Below are 21,297 nucleotides of genomic sequence, written 5' to 3' on the forward strand. Positions count from 1 at the left end.
CCTCCTAATGCAAGACAATGCTAGACCTCATGTGGCTGGAGTGTGTCAGCAGTTCCTGCAAGACGAAGGCATTGATACTATGGACTGGCCCGCCCGTTCCCCAGACCTGAATCCAATTGAGCACATCTGGGACATCATGTCTCGCTCCATCCACCAACGCCACATTGCACCACAGACTGTCCAGGAGTTGGCGGATGCTTTAGTCCAGGTCTGGGAGGCGATCCCTCAGGAGACCATCCGCCACCTCATCAGGAGCATACCCAGGCATTGTAGGGAGGTCATACAGGCACGTGGAGGCCACGCACACTACTGAGCCTCATTTTGACTTGTTTTAAGGACATTACATCAAAGTTGGTTCAGTAGTGTGTTTTTCCACTTTAATTTTGAGTGTGACTCCAAATCCAGACCTCCATGGGTTAATAAAATTTGATTTCCATTGATAATTTTTGTGTGATTTTGTTGTCAGCACATTCAACTATGTAAAGAACAAAGTATTTAATAAGAATATTTCATTCATTCAGATCTAGGATGTGTTATTTTAGTGTTCCCTTTATTTTTTTTTGAGCAGTGTATAATGTTAAGATTCTGGTATCGATATGAAGCATAGAAATATAGAATGTGACAGCAGATAAGAACCACGTGGCCTATCTAGTCTGCTCTAAACCAGGTGCATGCACGTACGTACGAGGGTTCATTTCCGTTGGGAGCGAATTAACCTAACAGTATATTTTTGGATTATGGGAGCAAACCGGAGTACCAAGAGGAAACCCACACAAGCACGGGGAGAATATGTGCTGTGAGGTAGTAATGCTAACCATTATACCATGTAATGTGTGAGAGGTGCGGCTGCTGTGCGTGTGGTGGTGCCTGCTGCCGTGCAGGTGTAGACTCGGTACTCACCAGGCGCCGCTCGCTCTCACCTTCAGGTACCGGAACCCTCAACGGACCTGGAATTCTTTCAGTCGGATCCGGACACGGCGATTCCCTCTTGGAGCTGACCGTCGACCTAGCTGAGGAGAGAAGGGTTTACATCAAAGGGGTATCGACCCTTCTTCCGGTGGAACAGGGGATACCCCAGGGGTGGCTGCGACCTTCACCGGCTGGGTGAATGGTCATCACCGGCACAAAGCCTCAGCTACCCAGCTTTCACACACTCGCGCTTTCGCACGTAGTGTGATGAAAGGGATTCTCACGTCCGTGAGCAATCCTAACTCCGGCGCTCGGGGACAAACAAGGGACAGACGTACACGGATGCTACTCACCGTCACGAGTCTTGCACTCCGATCTTCTCCACTTACAGGTCCCTGTAAGGAGGCAAAGAGAAACAGCCGTGCAGGGCCTAACTCTGACCTAGTGTCACACCCTATACTATCTACAACAGCGGAGCCCTCAAACTAGCTCTGTGGGTGTGGTGCAACACAACTATGCACAACTTACACAACACATACACTTTGCCCTGCACGGTAACAACATATAACACACTATCGGAGTTACAACATAAAACGGTGCTGTCCCTTTATCTACCCGACCCAGAACACCCAGTAGTGGGGACCGCACAGCTCACCCACCTACCGTACTCTCAGGGTGGCCTGAGCCTAGCGCCCAGTACCACCTTTACTCACCTCAGGGAAACGCTGCTTCGCTGGGCCTAGCGCCCCCTAACTGCCCACAGGCCGGAGGCCTGACTTTGCCCACGGGCCTAGCGCCCGCCTAACTTGCCGCCCGTTGGGTGACCTGGGCCTTGTGCCCAGGGTCACCTTTCATATCCCTAATTGGCCACAAATCCACTAGGGCCTAGCGCCCTCTAATGTCCCCACAGGCCTAGTGCCTGAACGTGCCCCTCGGGCCTAATGCCCGCCTAACTGTGCCCACAGGCCGGTGGCCTGACTATCCTCATGGGCCTAGTGCCCAACATGTGCCCCCCAGGCCTAGTGCCTGCCTATCTGGTGCCGCAGAGGTTGGGTGGCTTGGGCCTAATGCCCAAACCACCTAATCAGAATAATGACCCCCAATCTCCTAACCGCGCCACAGGCCTAGTGCCTGACTTGTGCCCTCGGGCCTAATGCCCGTCCCTGGTGGTCTAGGGAGGAAAAGGGGAGGGGGGAAGGATGCCTCACTGAGGCCTTACCTAACCCGGGGGCCTCCGGTGCCCTCTTCGGCCGCTGGCCCGTCCTGGCCAGCGGCGCCGCCGTCGCATCGCCGCGTCCAGCCGCCGCTGGACATCTTCTTTCCCAGGGCTGGAGTCTTCAGGCCTCTTCAGCGGCCACCGGAGCTCCTCTCCCTGCGGCCGTCGTCGTCTTCCTCCACGCAGTCCTTGTTTCCTGTCCGGCTCCTCTTCCTTCTTCGCGCTCTTCTGCGCGCGCGCTGTCCTCTTCGGCTCCCGCCCGCGACGTCTTCTCCTCTTCCCGCTCCTCAGCGCCGTCGTCCTCCGCTCTGGCTCCCGCCCGGCGTCTGACGTCAGACGCCGGGGCCTATGACGCGGCGAGCGCCGATTGGCTCGCCGCGTCTCTCTCCTATTGGCTGCCGCTCCGGGAGCCGCGATTGGCTCCCGGAGGGCGCCAACATTCAAACCCTCCAGCCTGGGGTCCGGTGCAGGGAAAAGGGTAATCCCTGCACCGGACACCCGCCGCCGCCACGCACCCAGCGCTGGGGACAGACAAGCTGCCCCAGCGCTGTCCCCAACTAGGGACAACACAGATGTGCCCACAGGGCACATCCTTACATTTCCCCCCCCTTTTTCCTTTGTAGTCCCTACAAAGTTCCTCACGACGCCCATTGTCCGCGGGTCAGGGAATTCCGAGGTCCCTCCGGCGAGGGTGCATTCGGGGGCCCAGCCTGGACCAGCTGTGACCCCACATCCTTCCTCCTCCAGCTCCGGGTTCCTCTTGCGTCCTGACCTCCATCGGCGGATCCTCTGGGGGAGTGGCATCTCCTCACGGTCGCTTGACGTTGGCCACCAAGGGGAATCTTCTTCCACGGGGACAACAGTCACCCACTCTTGGCCTCCGATATCGTCTGTGGCTTCGTCCCTGTCTTCCGGGTGTGGTATCGACCACCACCCAACAGCGGAATCCTCCGGGGCATCCGTTTCCTCCCGGGCAACAGCCACAACATGTCGCATTTCCTCGTGGGGCATCTCCAAAGGTCCTATCTCTTCCTCTGGAACGGGTCCTCCCACGGCAACGCAGTCCTGTCCCCGTACGTCGGTCCATTTCGGCACTCCTGGCAGGTATTCTTGCTCCAGGACTATCTCCTCCTCTTCACGGAGGGCATTCAACTGGGAGCATGACTCCACCCGATCCTGCCAGTCACTCTCGTCGGCGCTTCCGATGCCAGAGTCGTCCTCCATCTGTTCTGGGAGGGATTCGTCGGCGGACAGCTCACCGTAGTCCGAGTCCTCCTCCGATACCTGGACTGGGGTATTACTTTCCTCCTCAGCGTACTTCTTCGCTTCCGCTGGCACCTCTGCTTCCTCAGCGTACTCCTTCGCTTCCGCTGGCATCGTTACTCCCTCAGCGTACTCCTTCGCTTCCGCTGGCATCGTTACTTCTTCAGCGTACTCCTTCGCTTCCGCTGGCATCGTTACTTCCTCAGCGTACTCCTTTGCTTCCGCTGGCATCTCTTGGTACCCAGGACACTCCTGTTCCGCACGTCCTGGTCGTGGACGGTTCCATCGCGGGGAGATTCCGGACGTCTCAGTCACTGGGTCTTCACGCTTTTCTTCACAGCGTGGTCTCTTCACCTCCCAGTCGTCCACCTCCGCTTCATGCGGGAAAGGATTCTGCCTTACTGGGGTCACTTTTTTTGGACAGAGTAGGTCCGCGGCATCTTCCCAAGGGCACTCACTGGCCGCATGTCCTGGTCGCCGACACTTCCAACAAGGGAGGGCCACTGCCACCTTCTCCAAGACGGGTTCCTGGTCCACCTCCTTCACTGGGGAATCTTCACCCGTTGGTTCCGGCTCAGAGGAAATGGGCACCTGCGAACTAACTTCAAGCAAGGCCTTCCGCTCCATTTCCCTGGTTTCCTCCTCCCATCTCTGGGCGCGACCATCCGCAATCATCCGGTCTTCATTCCACGGACAATCGGGAAGCGCATGTCCTCTCGCCTCGCAGAGCGCACACACAGGCTCTGCAGCCACCCGGTCCCAAAGCTGCTGACGAGACTCCGTCATCTTCTTCACCGTGGCCTCGTAGTCCGTCCTGTCTTCAGTCCATGGACATTCCAGGAGCAGATGTCGGGGATCTCCACAGTTTTCACACCGGGAATCAACCTCGTCTTCGCTCGACTCTTCGTCCCAGGGACAACTGTTGTGCTCATGCCCGTAGTTTCCGCAGAGCAAACACCAGGACTCCTTCGCTTGGCCCTTCTGACGTCTTCGGTCCGCTTCCTGGACCACCTTCTTTGGGGACGTCTCTCGCCAAGTACACTCATCGGTAAAGTGACCTGTTTGCCGACATTTCTTGCAGGGCGTCACAGCGGCCTTCTTGCGCCCCTTCTCCCGGCGCTCTTCTTTTTCACGCTGGACCGACCGCTGCACCATCTTCAGGATGTCTGCCCCAGACACCGTCACCCAGTCGCTCTGGTCCGCACACATCCGGGGGTGAGTCTTCTCCGGAGCCGTCCGCAGGGAGGTCTTCTTGGTGGCGTTCCACATCGTGTCCGTGATCCGGTCTCTTTTATCCTGCCGACTACGCCAAGTGTGAGAGGTGCGGCTGCTGTGCGTGTGGTGGTGCCTGCTGCCGTGCAGGTGTAGACTCGGTACTCACCAGGCGCCGCTCGCTCTCACCTTCAGGTACCGGAACCCTCAACGGACCTGGAATTCTTTCAGTCGGATCCGGACACGGCGATTCCCTCTTGGAGCTGACCGTCGACCTAGCTGAGGAGAGAAGGGTTTACATCAAAGGGGTATCGACCCTTCTTCCGGTGGAACAGGGGATACCCCAGGGGTGGCTGCGACCTTCACCGGCTGGGTGAATGGTCATCACCGGCACAAAGCCTCAGCTACCCAGCTTTCACACACTCGCGCTTTCGCACGTAGTGTGATGAAAGGGATTCTCACGTCCGTGAGCAATCCTAACTCCGGCGCTCGGGGACAAACAAGGGACAGACGTACACGGATGCTACTCACCGTCACGAGTCTTGCACTCCGATCTTCTCCACTTACAGGTCCCTGTAAGGAGGCAAAGAGAAACAGCCGTGCAGGGCCTAACTCTGACCTAGTGTCACACCCTATACTATCTACAACAGCGGAGCCCTCAAACTAGCTCTGTGGGTGTGGTGCAACACAACTATGCACAACTTACACAACACATACACTTTGCCCTGCACGGTAACAACATATAACACACTATCGGAGTTACAACATAAAACGGTGCTGTCCCTTTATCTACCCGACCCAGAACACCCAGTAGTGGGGACCGCACAGCTCACCCACCTACCGTACTCTCAGGGTGGCCTGAGCCTAGCGCCCAGTACCACCTTTACTCACCTCAGGGAAACGCTGCTTCGCTGGGCCTAGCGCCCCCTAACTGCCCACAGGCCGGACTTTGCCCACGGGCCTAGCGCCCGCCTAACTTGCCGCCCGTTGGGTGACCTGGGCCTTGTGCCCAGGGTCACCTTTCATATCCCTAATTGGCCACAAATCCACTAGGGCCTAGCGCCCTCTAATGTCCCCACAGGCCTAGTGCCTGAACGTGCCCCTCGGGCCTAATGCCCGCCTAACTGTGCCCACAGGCCGGTGGCCTGACTATCCTCATGGGCCTAGTGCCCAACATGTGCCCCCCAGGCCTAGTGCCTGCCTATCTGGTGCCGCAGAGGTTGGGTGGCTTGGGCCTAATGCCCAAACCACCTAATCAGAATAATGACCCCCAATCTCCTAACCGCGCCACAGGCCTAGTGCCTGACTTGTGCCCTCGGGCCTAATGCCCGTCCCTGGTGGTCTAGGGAGGAAAAGGGGAGGGGGGAAGGATGCCTCACTGAGGCCTTACCTAACCCGGGGGCCTCCGGTGCCCTCTTCGGCCGCTGGCCCGTCCTGGCCAGCGGCGCCGCCGTCGCATCGCCGCGTCCAGCCGCCGCTGGACATCTTCTTTCCCAGGGCTGGAGTCTTCAGGCCTCTTCAGCGGCCACCGGAGCTCCTCTCCCTGCGGCCGTCGTCGTCTTCCTCCACGCAGTCCTTGTTTCCTGTCCGGCTCCTCTTCCTTCTTCGCGCTCTTCTGCGCGCGCGCTGTCCTCTTCGGCTCCCGCCCGCGACGTCTTCTCCTCTTCCCGCTCCTCAGCGCCGTCGTCCTCCGCTCTGGCTCCCGCCCGGCGTCTGACGTCAGACGCCGGGGGCGGGGCCTATGACGCGGCGAGCGCCGATTGGCTCGCCGCGTCTCTCTCCTATTGGCTGCCGCTCCGGGAGCCGCGATTGGCTCCCGGAGGGCGCCAACATTCAAACCCTCCAGCCTGGGGTCCGGTGCAGGGAAAAGGGTAATCCCTGCACCGGACACCCGCCGCCGCCACGCACCCAGCGCTGGGGACAGACAAGCTGCCCCAGCGCTGTCCCCAACTAGGGACAACACAGATGTGCCCACAGGGCACATCCTTACAAATGTACTGCCACATCTGGTTTTACCAGTTGTGGAAAGGAGGGATCCTGACAGTTAGTCCTTCTTCAGAGTTCTTGCTTTTTTAATGTCCAATAGTGGAGGTCAGGTACAGAGGGCAAACTTGCTACTCCAGGGCTCACAATCTTTTTGATTACCCCAGTACTCACCTACAGTACCACCTGCCTGTGTGGTCATAAGTCTTTTACTGTCCCTGTTATAGAGAAAATAGCCTAGATATTCTACCACTAGAGCTGGTGGAGGTGTTTGGTGGTGGTGGTGATGGGGGCAAAGTTATTTTTTTTAATTATAGGGGCAAGTATTCACTGATGCCAATGTGCCTGCTGGCCCATGCTAGCCACAAGTGTTTGCGCTGTATTTGGACAGTATTACCCTGTAACACAACTGCCAGCGGTGCTCGGGGAGGGTCAGTGCTATGTAGCATTGTGCCAGTACGCTCTATGTTCAGGGTCCTGTAGAAGACTGGGCCCAGCGCTGAGTAGGCAGGACTGTTTGTATTAGAGAAGGAATATGTTATTTTTGGGCTATTTTGATTTCATTGTATTTTTTTACCCTCTCTGACAGACGACATGTGGTTTAAGCTATATCACTTATCATAATCATGTCTGCTGTAAATTATTTATTGTCTATTAGGCGGCAAACCGCTGCTTAATACATCGCACGATTTCTATGCTTTACATTTGTAAAAAAACAGGATTGCGTTTGCAGATCTAGCGATGTATAGAAATGTGGATTGGACATTAATAAGTCTCAAAATGTACAAAAAAAAACCACACGGTCTGCACTTTAGTAAATCTTCCCTAGATTAGCAAAGTCACTTAATAATGCAGGGTTACCGTCTGTTATTGTAAATAGCTAAAGCAGATGAAGAAATGTAAATATCGATGTCCTTTCGTAGGCAGATTCTGGCAGGAACACATGGAAAAAAACCCTCTGCTAATGGCCCCAGAGATTGGCTGGAAAAGTAAACGGAATTAAGTGTAGCTGAGATTTTCATACTGCGGTCCATTTGACATCACCGGTCTGGCGCTGTTAGCTTGTGTATCATGTGCATATTGACGAATCAATGTGCTTTACACACAGACCATGCAGCCGACCTTCCCCCTAGCATTTAGTACATGCCCTAATCAATGCTTCATTTCATCCACTGTCTATAATAGATTTAATAGTGCAACCACTGTTATTAACTAATGAAATTCATATGTGTACAGGGAGCTCGTCATGTTTTATTTGATAACTTTCTCACAATAGCAATTCTTTGTACACAAAACAAGGGTAGGTTTGCTCAAGGAGCAATCCATGGTAAAACTTACCCTTTGCCCAATCACTGATTTGGGCTGGGAGGCATTCAGGCTGGAGAAGGTCATTTATTAGCCCTGGGTCCAGCTGTAGCTTACTGGACCAGAACTATTGGCGGCTGTATTTCCACATTCCGCAGGACAGAATGCCTTCCACTTTCATAACCCATTCAGCGTAATTGTGGGATTGAGTTGTGAGTAGAAATATACAACTGCATGTACATACAGCTGTAGGATTCTGAAGAATATCATGCCTATGGTATAAGGGCCGAAGTCAATTAGCAAATTTACCGCGAATGGCGAAACGCGCCTACTCACTTGTCCGAGAAAAATGTATTTGCAGTCATTTTACCTCAAATTTCAGTTCATCAACTCAATCCCTATTTTAAGTTAAAAATGTTGGGATTTAGGCCCTCATTCCGAGTTGATCGCTCTCTAGCTGCTTTTAGCAGCAGTGCACACGCTAGGCCGCCACCCTCTGGGAGTGTATCTTAGCTTAGCAGAAGTGCAAACGAAAAGTTAGCAGAACAGTGCTGAAATATTTTTAAGCAGTTTCTGAGTAGCTCCAGACCTACTCCTACCTTGCGATCACTTCAGAATGTTTAGTTCCTGTTTTGACGTCACAAACATGCCCTGCATTCAGCCAGGCACTCCCCCATTTCCCGAGGCACGCCTGTGTTTGTATCTGACACGCCTGCATTTTTAGCACACTCCCGGAAAACGGTCAGTTACCACCCAGAAACACCCCATTCCTGTCAATCATTCACCGATCAACAGAGCGACTGAAAAGCGTCGCTCGACCTTGTGTGAAACTGCATAGTTTTTTGTGACAGTACGTCGTGCGTGCGCACTGCGGCCCGTACGCATGCGCAGAAATGACAATTTTGAGCCTGATCGCTACGCTGCGAACAACGGCAGCTAGCGATCAACTCGGAATGACCCTCTTAGTTCAAAACTCCTGGGACGGTATTCAGGCTATAGATCTACACTAAAAAGGTCAATAGGTCTACCACTAATGGTAGACATGCATTAGGTCGACAGGGTCAAAAGGTCGACATGGTCAAAAGGTCGACATGTAACAGGTAGACAGGGTCAAAATGTCGACATGGTCAAAAGGTCAACATGAAATGGTCGACGCGCATATGGCAGACACAAGTTGTTGTTTTTTTTAATTCCTTTTTTTCTACTTTTTCATACTGGATGGCAAAGTATGAAAAAGTAGAAAAAAAGGAATTTAAAAAAAAAACACGTGGACTACGATTGGGTATAGTAACCTTGCCCAAAGCATGGCGAGTGAAGTGAGCCATGCGAGGGGATGCGGTCCACTAAAGGGGCTTGTTTGTGGCGGAAAAGTAACAAAACAACCCCCCCCCCAAAAAAAAATTATGTCTACCTTTTTTGTGTTGACCATTTACATGTCGACCTTTTGAACATGATGACCTTTTGACCCTGTTGACCTTTCCTACTGTCTACCTATTCTATGTCGACCTTTTGACCCTGGCAACCTAATGCATGTCTACCGTTAGTACTAGACCTATTGACTGTAGACCTTTTAAGTGTCGATCTAATAATCCACACACCCCTGGGACACCCCCATAATTACTAATTAGGCATGTCATTAAAAAGTGCAAAATAATGTATATTGGGGGACACGGTATGGGGCAGGTATATTGGGGTGCTTTATGAGTGAGACAAGTGTTTTTAGACAGGTGGGAGTAATCGGTCTGTTTTCACTTTTTTTTAAAGTCCCCTAAAATGACCCAAATATATACTTATACCCATTTTATGTACCCCAAATGTAATCAGAACACTTACTTTGCTGGAAAAAAAATAGCTGTCATTTTTTTACATTTACATTTTTTTTGCATTTAACAGCCATTTGACCCAATGTATGTACCAGAAATACTTGTAGTTTAACCAATAATAAACTTCTGTTCTGTTATCCGATGTTAATTTAGCTTTTTTGGGGGGTTACGGGCAAATGTACAAATTTTTCTCATTTCACTTTCGACACCAATTTTTCATAGTAATCCCGTTTTCGCAATTTTTTTATTGAATATGCAAATCGCGGGAGGGCATACTGTGTGTGGTATTATTGCTGCAAAAAAGACAATAATGTGGTGAAAACGGCGATCATAGTAAATTACTGCGATTTCGACGCGAATTGAAATCGCCCCTAAGATGTTGTTACAGTACGCTATGCTTGTTCATTTCAGTTAACCAAAGAAATACTAAAATCAATTATCTTTGAAGTTAACAGTCACTGTAAACATGATAAATGACTGAAACTGTTGAAGCTTGATGTCCCAGCAGCTCAAATTACTGCAGTCCTAGCTTTCTGTCCTGTGTCAGACTTATTAGGATGGTGTCCCAAGGTGTAGGATATGACAACTGCAGTGCATAGTTAGTGATGTAGGGGTCAAAGTATATTTAATAAACAAATATATGGCTTTTCTACAGGATTTTCGCTGGTGAAAGACATACTTTTGTTTTCTAGCTACATGAAAGTGTGGCGAAATCAGTGATTTCTCCACCTTCTCATGTCTCCTGCAGTCCTTATTGGATTTAATGGGTGCTGTGCAAGAATGAAAACAAAACTTATTTCATCTTTTTTTAGAGATATAACTTGTTATAGGGAAGATGTATCAAGCTTTGGAGAGAGATAAAGTACCAACCAATCAGCTTCCGTCCGGTGCTGACATTACTGTTATGTTCTGTAATTTTTATGGGTTGGTAACTACGTTGAAATAATTTTTTTCTAAAGTATTATTTATTTATTTATTTATAACCAGTTACTTATATAGTGCACACATATTCCGCAGCGCTGTACAGAGAATATTTGCCCATTCACACAGGAACGTTTTAAGAGAGGAGGAGGCCCGTGTTCAGCCTCCTCCGTCGGGCCCCCTACTCTCTGCCAGGAGCGCTGTAGAGTCTGAGCACTAGAGGGCTCAGACTCTACTGCGCATGCACAGATCTCTGGGAAAATGGCGCAGTGGCCATTTTCCCTGAGATTTCTCTACTGCGCATGCGCAGAACTCCGTGAAAATGGCAGCTGAGCCATTTTCACAGAGTTCTAATAGCGCTGCGGATGCCGGCGCTGGACTTCGGAGGGGTGAGTATTTAAAAAATGGGTGCAGTGTGTGTAGTGGGGGCCCCCTCTGGGCTCAGGGGCCCATGTGCACCACACACACTTCACCCATTATAGAAACGCCAGTGCATTCACATCAGTCCCTGCCCCAGTGGAGCTTACAATCTATTTTCCCTACCACACGCACACACACACACACACACACACACACACACACTAGGGTTAATTTTGTTGGGATCCAATTAACCTATCAGTATATTTTTGGATTGTGGTAGGAAACCGGAGTACCCGGAGGAAACCCACGCAAGCACGGAGAGAATATACAAACTCCACACAGTTAGGGCCATGGTGGGAATCGAACCCATGACCTCAGCACTGTGAGGCAGTAATTCTATCCATTACACCATCCATAGTGGTATGATCTCATTATGGAGGTCTACACTTAATTAAAGGAAAGTTGTACTTATTCTAATTTTTCCAATCCACATCTTCTGTAGGAGGAGGAACTATATACCACGTCTAGTTTTTTGGCATGAAAACTAAAACGCCACTTAATAGCTGAAGCCAAGGTGTGCCAAAGAATTCAAATTTGCCTTAGCGGTTTATACAGCTTGTCTCACCATTTTACCCCTTGACTACTATCTTTTCTGTGTTTAGTTTGCTTTAAAAAAAAAAAAAAAAGCCATTATTCTAACTAAATGTTCCTTTTGTTTTAGACATTAACGTACAATATCCTCAGTTTTACGGGCATTCCTACATGACATTTGAGCCACTGAAAAATTCCTACCAGACATTTCAGATCACTGTTGAATTCAGGGTAAGATTTTTTCATTGTAACCTAGAAAGTTGTCCTTAGAGAAAGTGGGCCTGATTTATGTTTGTAAGTAAAGCAAAAAAGAAAAAACTTTGTGTATGTCTGGAACACACCATGTTGCCATGCAAGGGGAGCAAACACATTGGGGGATATTCAGTTGTTTGAAAAGTCAGTTGGGTGTCTGTTTTTTCCTAATAGACAGGAAAAAACAGATACTCAACCGACTTTTCAAACAATTGAATCTCCCCCATGTAGTTTTTTTTCTGTGCAGGGTAAATACCGACTGCTTTTGAATGTAGCCCTCAAAAGCTTTATTTTTACAATGCAATTTAGATTTCAGTTTGAACACACCTCACCCAAATCTAACTCTCTCTGCACATGTTACACCTGCCCCACCTGCAGTGCAGCATGGTTTTGACCAGTTGCTTTACTTACAAATAAGTGTTTCCATTTTCCATTGTTTACCACTGAACCATTTCCTGCACATGGGCTAACATAACTGTTGAAATATAATTATTATTGTTAGTTGTAAAGCACCAAACATTCTGACTGTTTTAGTGGGATGCCAATTACATACTGTGGGCTCCAGTAATTTTGTGACCATAAGTTTAGTCTGCTCTAAACTTCCTTCTGGCGTATGCCTGTAAAGTGGGTGTGGCCTGGCCGTGATGACACGGGCCTTCCCCCTGCTGAATTGCGGCTGTGATAAATCAAATCATGTTGTCATGCCCCTGCACTTGCCCCTTGGACCTCGAAAGTAGGTAAGCATGATCTAACGTTTACAAAGAGAAGGCAGCCATTGTGGGTTAAAATAGTATTCTTGACAATGCAGCCAATCAATTGACCGGTGACCCTTGACACGAGGAACTTCATGGGGGCTGTCCATAATGAAAGTGATGCCAAGGGTTAGTAATAAATTGTTACCATTATTATAAGAGAAGTGCATTTCACTTGTTTAATTATTGGTAGGGGCATTTATAATATTAGTATTGCCCCCTGCAGTATTCCAGTTGTCTAAAGCACAGGTTCTCAAACTCGGTCCTCAGTACCCCAAACAGTTCATGTTTTCCAGGTCTCCTCACAGAATTGCAAGTGAAATAATCGACTCCACCTGTGGATCCTTTAAAATGTATCAGTGAGTAATGACTGCACCTGTGCACCTGCTGGGTGACCTGGAAAACTGTGTGGGGTCCTGAGGACGGAGTTTGAGAGCCACTGGTCTAAAGGTCACCAGGAGTCACTGATTGCTTTTCCTGCTATTGGTGCATTACAATATATGTTACCACTTTTATAGTGTTCCCTCCCTGTGCTAATAATTTGTTTTCTTCCCACTTGAAATGTGATTTGAGTCTATACTTGACTGACCCTTTTGTCTGTGTGTTTGGTGTCAGGCTGAAGGGGATGATGGCTTACTCCTCTACTGCGGTGAAAATGAGTACGGTCGAGGAGATTTCATGTCATTGGCTATAATTCGCAGGAGCGTTCAGTTCCGGTAAGTTTCCTATGACAAAGGATCCCGCCCTCTGTTACCCTCACAAGTGGCTCATTAATCACCAGTTGTCAGGCAAGTAGAGGGCTCTGCACATCTGTGCCTGCACCATAAATGGTTACATATTCATATTACACTGATTAAATGTCATCGTTTGTTTCATGGCGGCAGTTGTTCTTGTAAAGGACAGTCCGCAATTGAGAGAAAAATCTGTCATCTCTCCGGCACTGTGTGTCATGGCTGGTCTAATTAAGTGTGCTGTAAACCGTTCACAAACCAACAAATCTAATATTATAGCGTTTGGCCAAATATAGATGCCTCAAGAGTTAAGTGGAAGCTAGAAAAATTTATTTAAAATGAATGAGGCTATTGTCCCATCCCAAGATAGAACTATAGTTTATTTTTCAAAAAATGCTTTTATTATTATTATTAATAATAATAATAATAATAATAATAATAATAATAAAAAATGTAAATGATGATTATTATATCATCATCACCATCATCATCATCATCATCATCGAATTATGGGCTCGTACTGAGCTCTCAGTGTCACACATACACTGGGTTCCCGAGCATGCTCCGTAAAGCAGCCTGGCAGACTGAGGGCTCCAGAATGACCCCCCTTATACAGTAGTTCTGGATAGTTTTCAGTATTGTTCACCTGACATAGGAATACCTTAATGTTAGATTGCAGCAATAGAAGATGACACTTATGTTCACAAATGGGCACCTCAGACAGGATTTAAAAAAAAGGTCTTGTAAACTATAAGAAATGATCCAGAGGTGAGGAAAAAAGAAGTTATAGTTCAATGGATTTGCCTACAGTCCTACTGCTGGTTTGTACTAAGCTCTAGGGAAGAATAAAATTCCACATTCAGGTCACATCTTAACTTGTTTCTTTCAGTCAGGCGTGAAATATATTTCTGCTGCAATTCAGTTCTGTCAGGGGAAAGAGTATGTACTAAATCTAATTGTAATTTTATTGCAATGTAATCACTGTCTCAGTCACTTCACCTTATCTCCCACTGTAATTTGAGTCCCATGACATGAGGCACTGTGCTGGAAGTCCTGTGACTCCTGAGCCCTGTTCTGTGAGTCTTGTGCCATGAGTCCTGTGCTGTGAGTCTTGTGCTGGAAGTCCTGTACTGTGAATCCTTGGCTGACTCTTGTTCTGTGCTGTGAGTCCTATACTGTGAGGAACTGTATTGTGAGTCCTGTTCTGAGCTGTTAGTCCTCTGCTGTGAGTTATGTGTTCTGAAATCTGTACTGTGAGGTGCTGCATTGTTAGTCCTGTGCTGTGAGTTTTGTGCTTGAGATGGTGTGCTTTTAGTCATGTGCTGTTAGTCCTGTGTGGTGAGGCGCTGTTTTGTGAGTCCTGTGAAGTGCTGTGCTGAGAGTCTGATGCTGTGAGTCTTGTGTTGTGCTGTTAGTTCTGTTACGTTAGTCGTGGGCTTGCTGTGAGTCCTGTGTTCAAGTCCTGTGCTGTTAGTCATGTTCTTCATTGTGTTGCCAGTGGTTGAGGCACTGTACTGTTAGTTCTGTGCTTCATTGTGAGGCACTGTGATTTTAGTCCTATGCTGTGAGTCCTGTGCTGTTGGTCCTGATTTGAGTTCTGTGCTCTGAGTCCTGTGCTGTGAGGTGCTGTACTGTTAGTCCTGTGCTGTGCTTTGAGTCCTGTGCTTGAAGTACTCTACTGTTAGTCCTATCCTTTGATGTAAGTCCTGTGTGTGAGTCCTAAGTTTTTTGTGCTGTTGTTAGTCCAGTTCTTTGTTGTGAGGTTCTTTGCTGTGAGTCCTGTGCTTGAGGCACTGTACTGTAAGTCCTGTGCTTCATTGTGAGGTGATGTGCTGTTAGTCCTATGCTGTGAGTCCTGTGATACTAGTCCTGCTGTGAGTTCTGTGCTCTGAGTACTTTGCTGTGAGTTCTATGCTCTTGAGTCCTGTGCTGTGAGTCCTGTGCTTCACTGAGTCCTGTGCTGTGAGTCCTATGTTTTTTGAGCCAGTTGTCCAGATCTTTGTTGTGAGGTGCTCTGCTCTGAGTCATGTGCTTGAGGCACTGTACTGTTAGTCATGTACTTCATTGTGAGGTGCTGTGCTGTTAGTCCTATGCTGTGAGTCCTGTGCTGTTAGTCCTGCTGTGAGTTCTGTGCTCTGAGTCCTTTGATGGGAGTTCTATGCTCTGAGTCCTGTACTGTGAGGTGCTGTACTGTTAGTCCTGTGCTGTGAGTCCTATGCTTGAGGCACTGTACTGTTAGTCCTATGCTTCGTTGTGAGGTGCTGTGCTGTTAGTGTTGTCCTGTGAGCCCCGTGCTTGAGGTGATGTATGGTTACTCCTGTGCTGTTAGGCACTGTGTTGTTAGTGCTGTTCTGTGAAGCGCTTTGCTGTTAGTCCTGTGCTCTGATTCCTGCGCTGTGAGTTCTGTGACTGTCATGTTAGTCTAATCCATTAATGCATGACTCCAGTGGTTTAAATATAGTCCTTTCTGTGAGCTTTGTCTTTGTTTTCCCTCACTCCCTCTAAAATTTGTCCTGTTTCTTTTACTGTTTGTTATCCTTCTCACCCATCATCTAATTGATAATTGTAATAATTTGTTATCCATCTTTTCCTTTGTAATGATTATCCTCCTCTCCCTCTGCTATCCTCCTTTCCCTCTGTAATCACTATCCTTCTGACTCTCGTAATCATTACCCTCCTCTCCATCTGTAACCATTACCCTCCTCTCCCCTGTAATCATTACCCTCCTCTCCCCTGTAATCATTACCCTCCTCTCCCCCTGTAATCATTACCCTCCTCTCCCCTGTAATCATTACCCTCCTCTCCCCTGTAATCATTATCCTCCTCTCCATCTGTAACCATTACCCTCCTCTCCCCTGTAATCATTACCCTCCTCTCCCCCACAATCATTATCCTCCTCTCCCTCTGTAACCATTACCCTCCTCTCCCCTGTAATCATTACCCTCCTCTCCCCCTGTAATTATTACCCTCCTCTCCCCTGTAATCATTACCCTCCTCTCCCCCTGTAATCATTACCCTCCTCTCCCCCTGTAATCATTACCCTCCTCTCCCCCTGTAATCATTACCCTCCTCTCCCCCTGTAATCATTACCCTCCTTTCCCCTGTAATCATGACCCTCCTCCCCCCCTGTAATCATTACCCTCCTCTCCCCTGTAATCATTACCCTCCTCTCCCCCTGTAATCATGACCCTCCTCCCCCCCTGTAATCATTACCCTCCTCTCCCCTGTAATCATTACCCTCCTCTCCCCCTGTAATCATTACCCTCCTCTCCCCTGTAATCATTACCCTCCTCTCCCCCTGTAATCATTACCCTCCTCTCCCCCTGTAATCATTACCCTCCTCTCCCCTGTAATCATTACCCTCCTCTCCCCTGTAATCATTACCCTCCTCTCCCCCTGTAATCATTACCCTCCTCTCCCCCTGTAATCATTACCCTCCTCTCCCCCTGTAATCATTACCCTCCTCTCCCCCTGTAATCATTACCCTCCTTTCCCCTGTAATCATTACCCTCCTTTCCCCTGTAATCATTACCCTCCTCTCCCCCTGTAATCATTACCCTCCTCTCCCCCACAATCATTATCCTCCTCTCCCTCTGTAACCATTACCCTCCTCTCCCCTGTAATCATTACCCTCCTCTCCCCCTGTAATCATTACCCTCCTCTCCCCTGTAATCATTACCCTCCTCTCCCCTGTAATCATTACCCTCCTCTCCCCCTGTAATCATTACCCTCCTCTCCCCTGTAATCATTACCCTCCTCTCCCCCACAATCATTACCCTCCTCTCCCCCTGTAATCATGACCCTCCTCTCCCCCACAATCATTATCCTCCTCTCCCCCTGTAATCATGACCCTCCTCTCCCCCACAATCATTATCCTCCTCTCCCCCACAATCATTATCCTCCTCTCCCCCACAATCATTACCCTCCTCTCCCCTGTAACCATTACCCTCCTCTCCCCTGTAATCATTACCCTCCTCTCCCCCGCAATCATTACCCTCCTCTCCCCCGGTAATCATGACCGCCTCTCCCCCACAATCATTATCCTCCTCTCTCTCTGTAACCATTACCCTCCTCTCCCCTGTAACCATTACCCTCCTCTCCCCTGTAACCATTACCCTCCTCTCCCCTGTAACCATTACCCTCCTCTCCCCTGTAATCATTACCCTCCTCTCCCCTGTAATCATGACCGCCTCTCCCCCACAATCATTATCCTCCTCTCTCTCTGTAACCATTACCCTCCTCTCCCCCTGTAATCATTACCCTCCTCTCCCCCTGTAATCATGACCCTCCTCCCCCCCGCAATCATTATCTTCCTCTCTCTGTAAACATTATCCTCCTCTCCCTCTGTAATCATTATCCTCCTCTCCCTCTGTAATGATTATCCCATTCTCCCTCTGTTATCCTCCTTTCTGTCCGTAATCAATATCCTTCTCACCCTCTGTAATCATTATCCTCCTCTTCCTCTGTAAACATCATCCTCTTCTCCCTATATAATCATCATCCTCCTCTCCCTCTGTAATCATTTATCCTCCTCTTCCTCTGTAATCATTATCCTCCTCTCCCTCTGTAATCATTTATCCTCCTTTCCCTCTGTAATCATTATCCTCTTCTCCCTCTGTAATCATTTATCCTCCTCTCCCTCTGTAATCATTATCCTCCTCTCCCTCTGTAATCATTTACCCTCCTCTCCCCTGTAATCATTACCCTCCTCTCCCCCGGTAATCATGACCGCCTCTCCCCCACAATCATTATCCTCCTCTTCCTCTGTAAACATCATCCTCTTCTCCCTCTATAATCATCATCCTCCTCTCCCTCTGTAATCATTTATCCTCCTCTTCCTCTGTAATCATTATCCTCCTCTCCCTCTGTAATCATTTATCCTCCTTTCCCTCTGTAATCATTATCCTCTTCTCCCTCTGTAATCATTTATCCTCCTCTCCCACTGTAATCATTTATCCTCCTCTCCCTCTGTAATCATTATCCTCCTCTCCCTTTGTAACCATTACCCTCCTCTCCCCTGTAATCATTATTACCCTCCTCTCCCCTGTAATCATTACCCTCCTCTCCCCCGGTAATCATGACCCTCCTCCCCCCCGCAATCATTATCTTCCTCTCCCTCTGTAAACATTATCCTCCTCTCCCTCTGTAATCATTATCCTCCTCTCCCTCTGTAATGATTATCCCATTCTCCCTCTGTTATCCTCCTTTCTGTCAGTAATCAATATCCTTCTCACCCTCTGTAATCATTATCCTCCTCTTCCTCTGTAAACATCATCCTCTTCTCCCTATATAATCATCATCCTCCTCTCCCTCTGTAATCATTTATCCTCCTCTCCCTCTGTAATCATTTATCCTCCTTTCCCTCTGTAATCATTATCCTCTTCTCCCTCTGTAATCATTTATCCTCCTCTCCCTCTGTAATCATTATCCTCCTCTCCCTCTGTAACCATTACCCTCCTCTCCCCTGTAATCATTACCCTCCTCTCCCCTGTAATCATTACCCTCCTCTCCCCCTGTAATCATTACCCTCCTCTCCCCTGTAATCATTACCCTCCTCTCCCCTGTAATCATTACCCTCCTCTCCCCCTGTAATCATGACCGCCTCTCTCTCTGTAACCATTACCCTCCTCTCCCCTGTAATCATTACCCTCCTCTCCCCTGTAATCATTACCCTCCTCTGCCCTATAATCATTACCCTCCTCTCCCCTATAATCATTACCCTCCTCTCCCCCGGTAATCATGACCGCCTCTCCCCCACAATCATTATCCTCCTCTCTCTCTGTAACCATTACCCTCCTCTCCCCCTGTAATCATTACCCTCCTCTCCCCCGGTAATCATGACCGCCTCTCCCCCACAATCATTATCCTCCTCTCTCTCTGTAACCATTACCCTCCTCTTCCCCTGTAATCATGACCCTCCTCCCCCCCTGCAATCATTATCTTTCTCTCCCTCTGTAAACATTATCCTCCTCTCCCTCTGTAATCATTATCCTCCTCTCCCTCTGTAAAGATTATCCCATTCTCCCTCTGTTATCCTCCTTTCTGTCAGTAATCAATATCCTTCTCACCCTCTGTAATCATTATCCTCTTCTTCCTCTGTAAACATCCTCCTCCTCTCGCTTTTTAATCATTATCCCTTTCTCCCTCTTTAATCATTATCGTCCTCCTCTCCCTCTGTAATCATTATCTCCCTCTCCCCCATTATCCTCATTTCCCCCTGTAATCATTATCCTCCTCTCCCTCTGTAAACATCATCCTCCTCTCCCTCTGTAATCATTATCCCTCTCACCCTCTGTAATCATTATCCTCCTCTCCCTCTGTAATCATTATCCTCCTCTCCCTCTGTAATCATTATCTTCCTCTCCCCCTAGTATCCTCCTCTTCCTCTGTAAACATCATCCTCTTCTCCCTCTGTAATCATTATCCTCCTCTCCCTCTGTAATCATTTATCCTCCTTTCCCTCTGTAATCATTATCCTCCTCTCCCTCTGTAATCATTTATCCTCCTCTCCCTCTGTAATCATTATCCTCCTCTCCCTCTGTAATCATTTATCCTCCTTTCCCTCTGTAATCATTATCTCTCTCTTCCTCTGTAATCATTATCCTCCTCTCCCTCTGTAATCATTTATCCTCCTTTCCCTCTGTAATCATTATCCTCCTCTCCCCCTAGCATCCTCCTCTCCCTCTGTAAACATCATCCTCTTCTCCCTCTATAATCATCATCCTCCTCTCCCTCTGTAATCATTTATCCTCCTCTTCCTCTGTAATCATTATCCTCCTCTCCCTCTGTAATCATTTATCCTCCTTTCCCTCTGTAATCATTATCCTCCTCTCCCCCTAGCATCCTCCTCTCCCTCTGTAAACATCATCCTCTTCTCCCTCTATAATCATCATCCTCCTCTCCCTCTGTAATCATTTATCCTCCTCTTCCTCTGTAATCATTATCCTCCTCTCCCTCTGTAATCATTTATCCTCCTTTCCCTCTGTAATCATTATCCTCTTCTCCCTCTGTAATCATTATCCTCCTCTCCCTCTGTAATCATTTATCCTCCTCTCCCCCTAGTATCCTCCTCTCCCTCTGTAAACATCCTCCTCCTCTCCCTCTGTAATCATTATCCTCCTCTCCCTCTGTAAACATCATCCTCCTCTCCCTCTGTAATCATTATCCCTCTCACCCTCTGTAATCATTATCCTCCTCTCCCTCTGTAATCATTATCCTCCTCTCCCTCTGTAATCATTATCTTCCTCTCCCCCTAGTATCCTCCTCTTCCTCTGTAAACATCATCCTCTTCTCCCTCTGTTATCATTATCTCTCTCTCCCTCTGTTATCATTATCTCTCTCTCCCTCTGTAATCATTATTCTCCTCTCCCTCTGTAATCATTATCTCTCTCTCCCTCTGTAATCATTATCCTCCTCTCCCTCTGTAATCATTATCCTCCTCTCCCTCTGTAATCATTTATCCTCCTCTCCCCCTAGTATCCTCCTCTCCCTCTGTAAACATCCTCCTCCTCTCCCTCTGTAATCATTATCCTCCTCTCCCTCTGTAAACATTATCCTCCTCTCCCTCTGTAATCATTATCCTCCTCTCCCTCTGTAATCATTATCCTCCTCTCCCTCTGTAATCATTTATCCTCCTCTCCCTCTGTAATCATTATCCTCCTCTCCCTCTGTAAACATTATTCTCCTCTCCCTGTGTAATCATTTATCCTCCTCTCCCTCTGTAATCATTTATCCTCCTCTTCCTCTGTAATCATTTATCCTCCTCTCCCTCTGTAATCATTATCTTCCTCTCCCTCTGTAATCATTATCCTCCTCTCCCTCTGTAATCATTTATCCTCCTCTCCCTCTGTAATCATTATCCTCCTCTCCCTCTGTAATCATTTATCCTCCTTTCCCCCTAGCATCCTTCTCTTCCTCTGTAAACATCATCCTCTTCTCCCTCTATAATCATCATCCTCCTCTCCCTCTGTAATCATTTA

General features: G+C 48.4%; 1 protein-coding gene across 1 annotated transcript in view; it reads left to right on the forward strand.

Annotated features, from left to right (window-relative positions):
* The window catches only part of EGFLAM (EGF like, fibronectin type III and laminin G domains), a 354,680-nt gene that overhangs the window by 260,115 nt on the left and 73,268 nt on the right, over positions 1 to 21,297 (forward strand). The window contains exons 10-11 of the mRNA XM_063961208.1: positions 11,714 to 11,814; positions 13,203 to 13,303. Of these exons, the coding sequence (XP_063817278.1) occupies positions 11,714 to 11,814; positions 13,203 to 13,303 (202 nt within the window). The remainder of the gene's footprint in view (positions 1 to 11,713; positions 11,815 to 13,202; positions 13,304 to 21,297) is intronic.

This window comes from Pseudophryne corroboree, chromosome 1 (assembly GCF_028390025.1).
Source record: "Pseudophryne corroboree isolate aPseCor3 chromosome 1, aPseCor3.hap2, whole genome shotgun sequence".
Classification (NCBI taxonomy): domain Eukaryota; kingdom Metazoa; phylum Chordata; class Amphibia; order Anura; family Myobatrachidae; genus Pseudophryne; species Pseudophryne corroboree.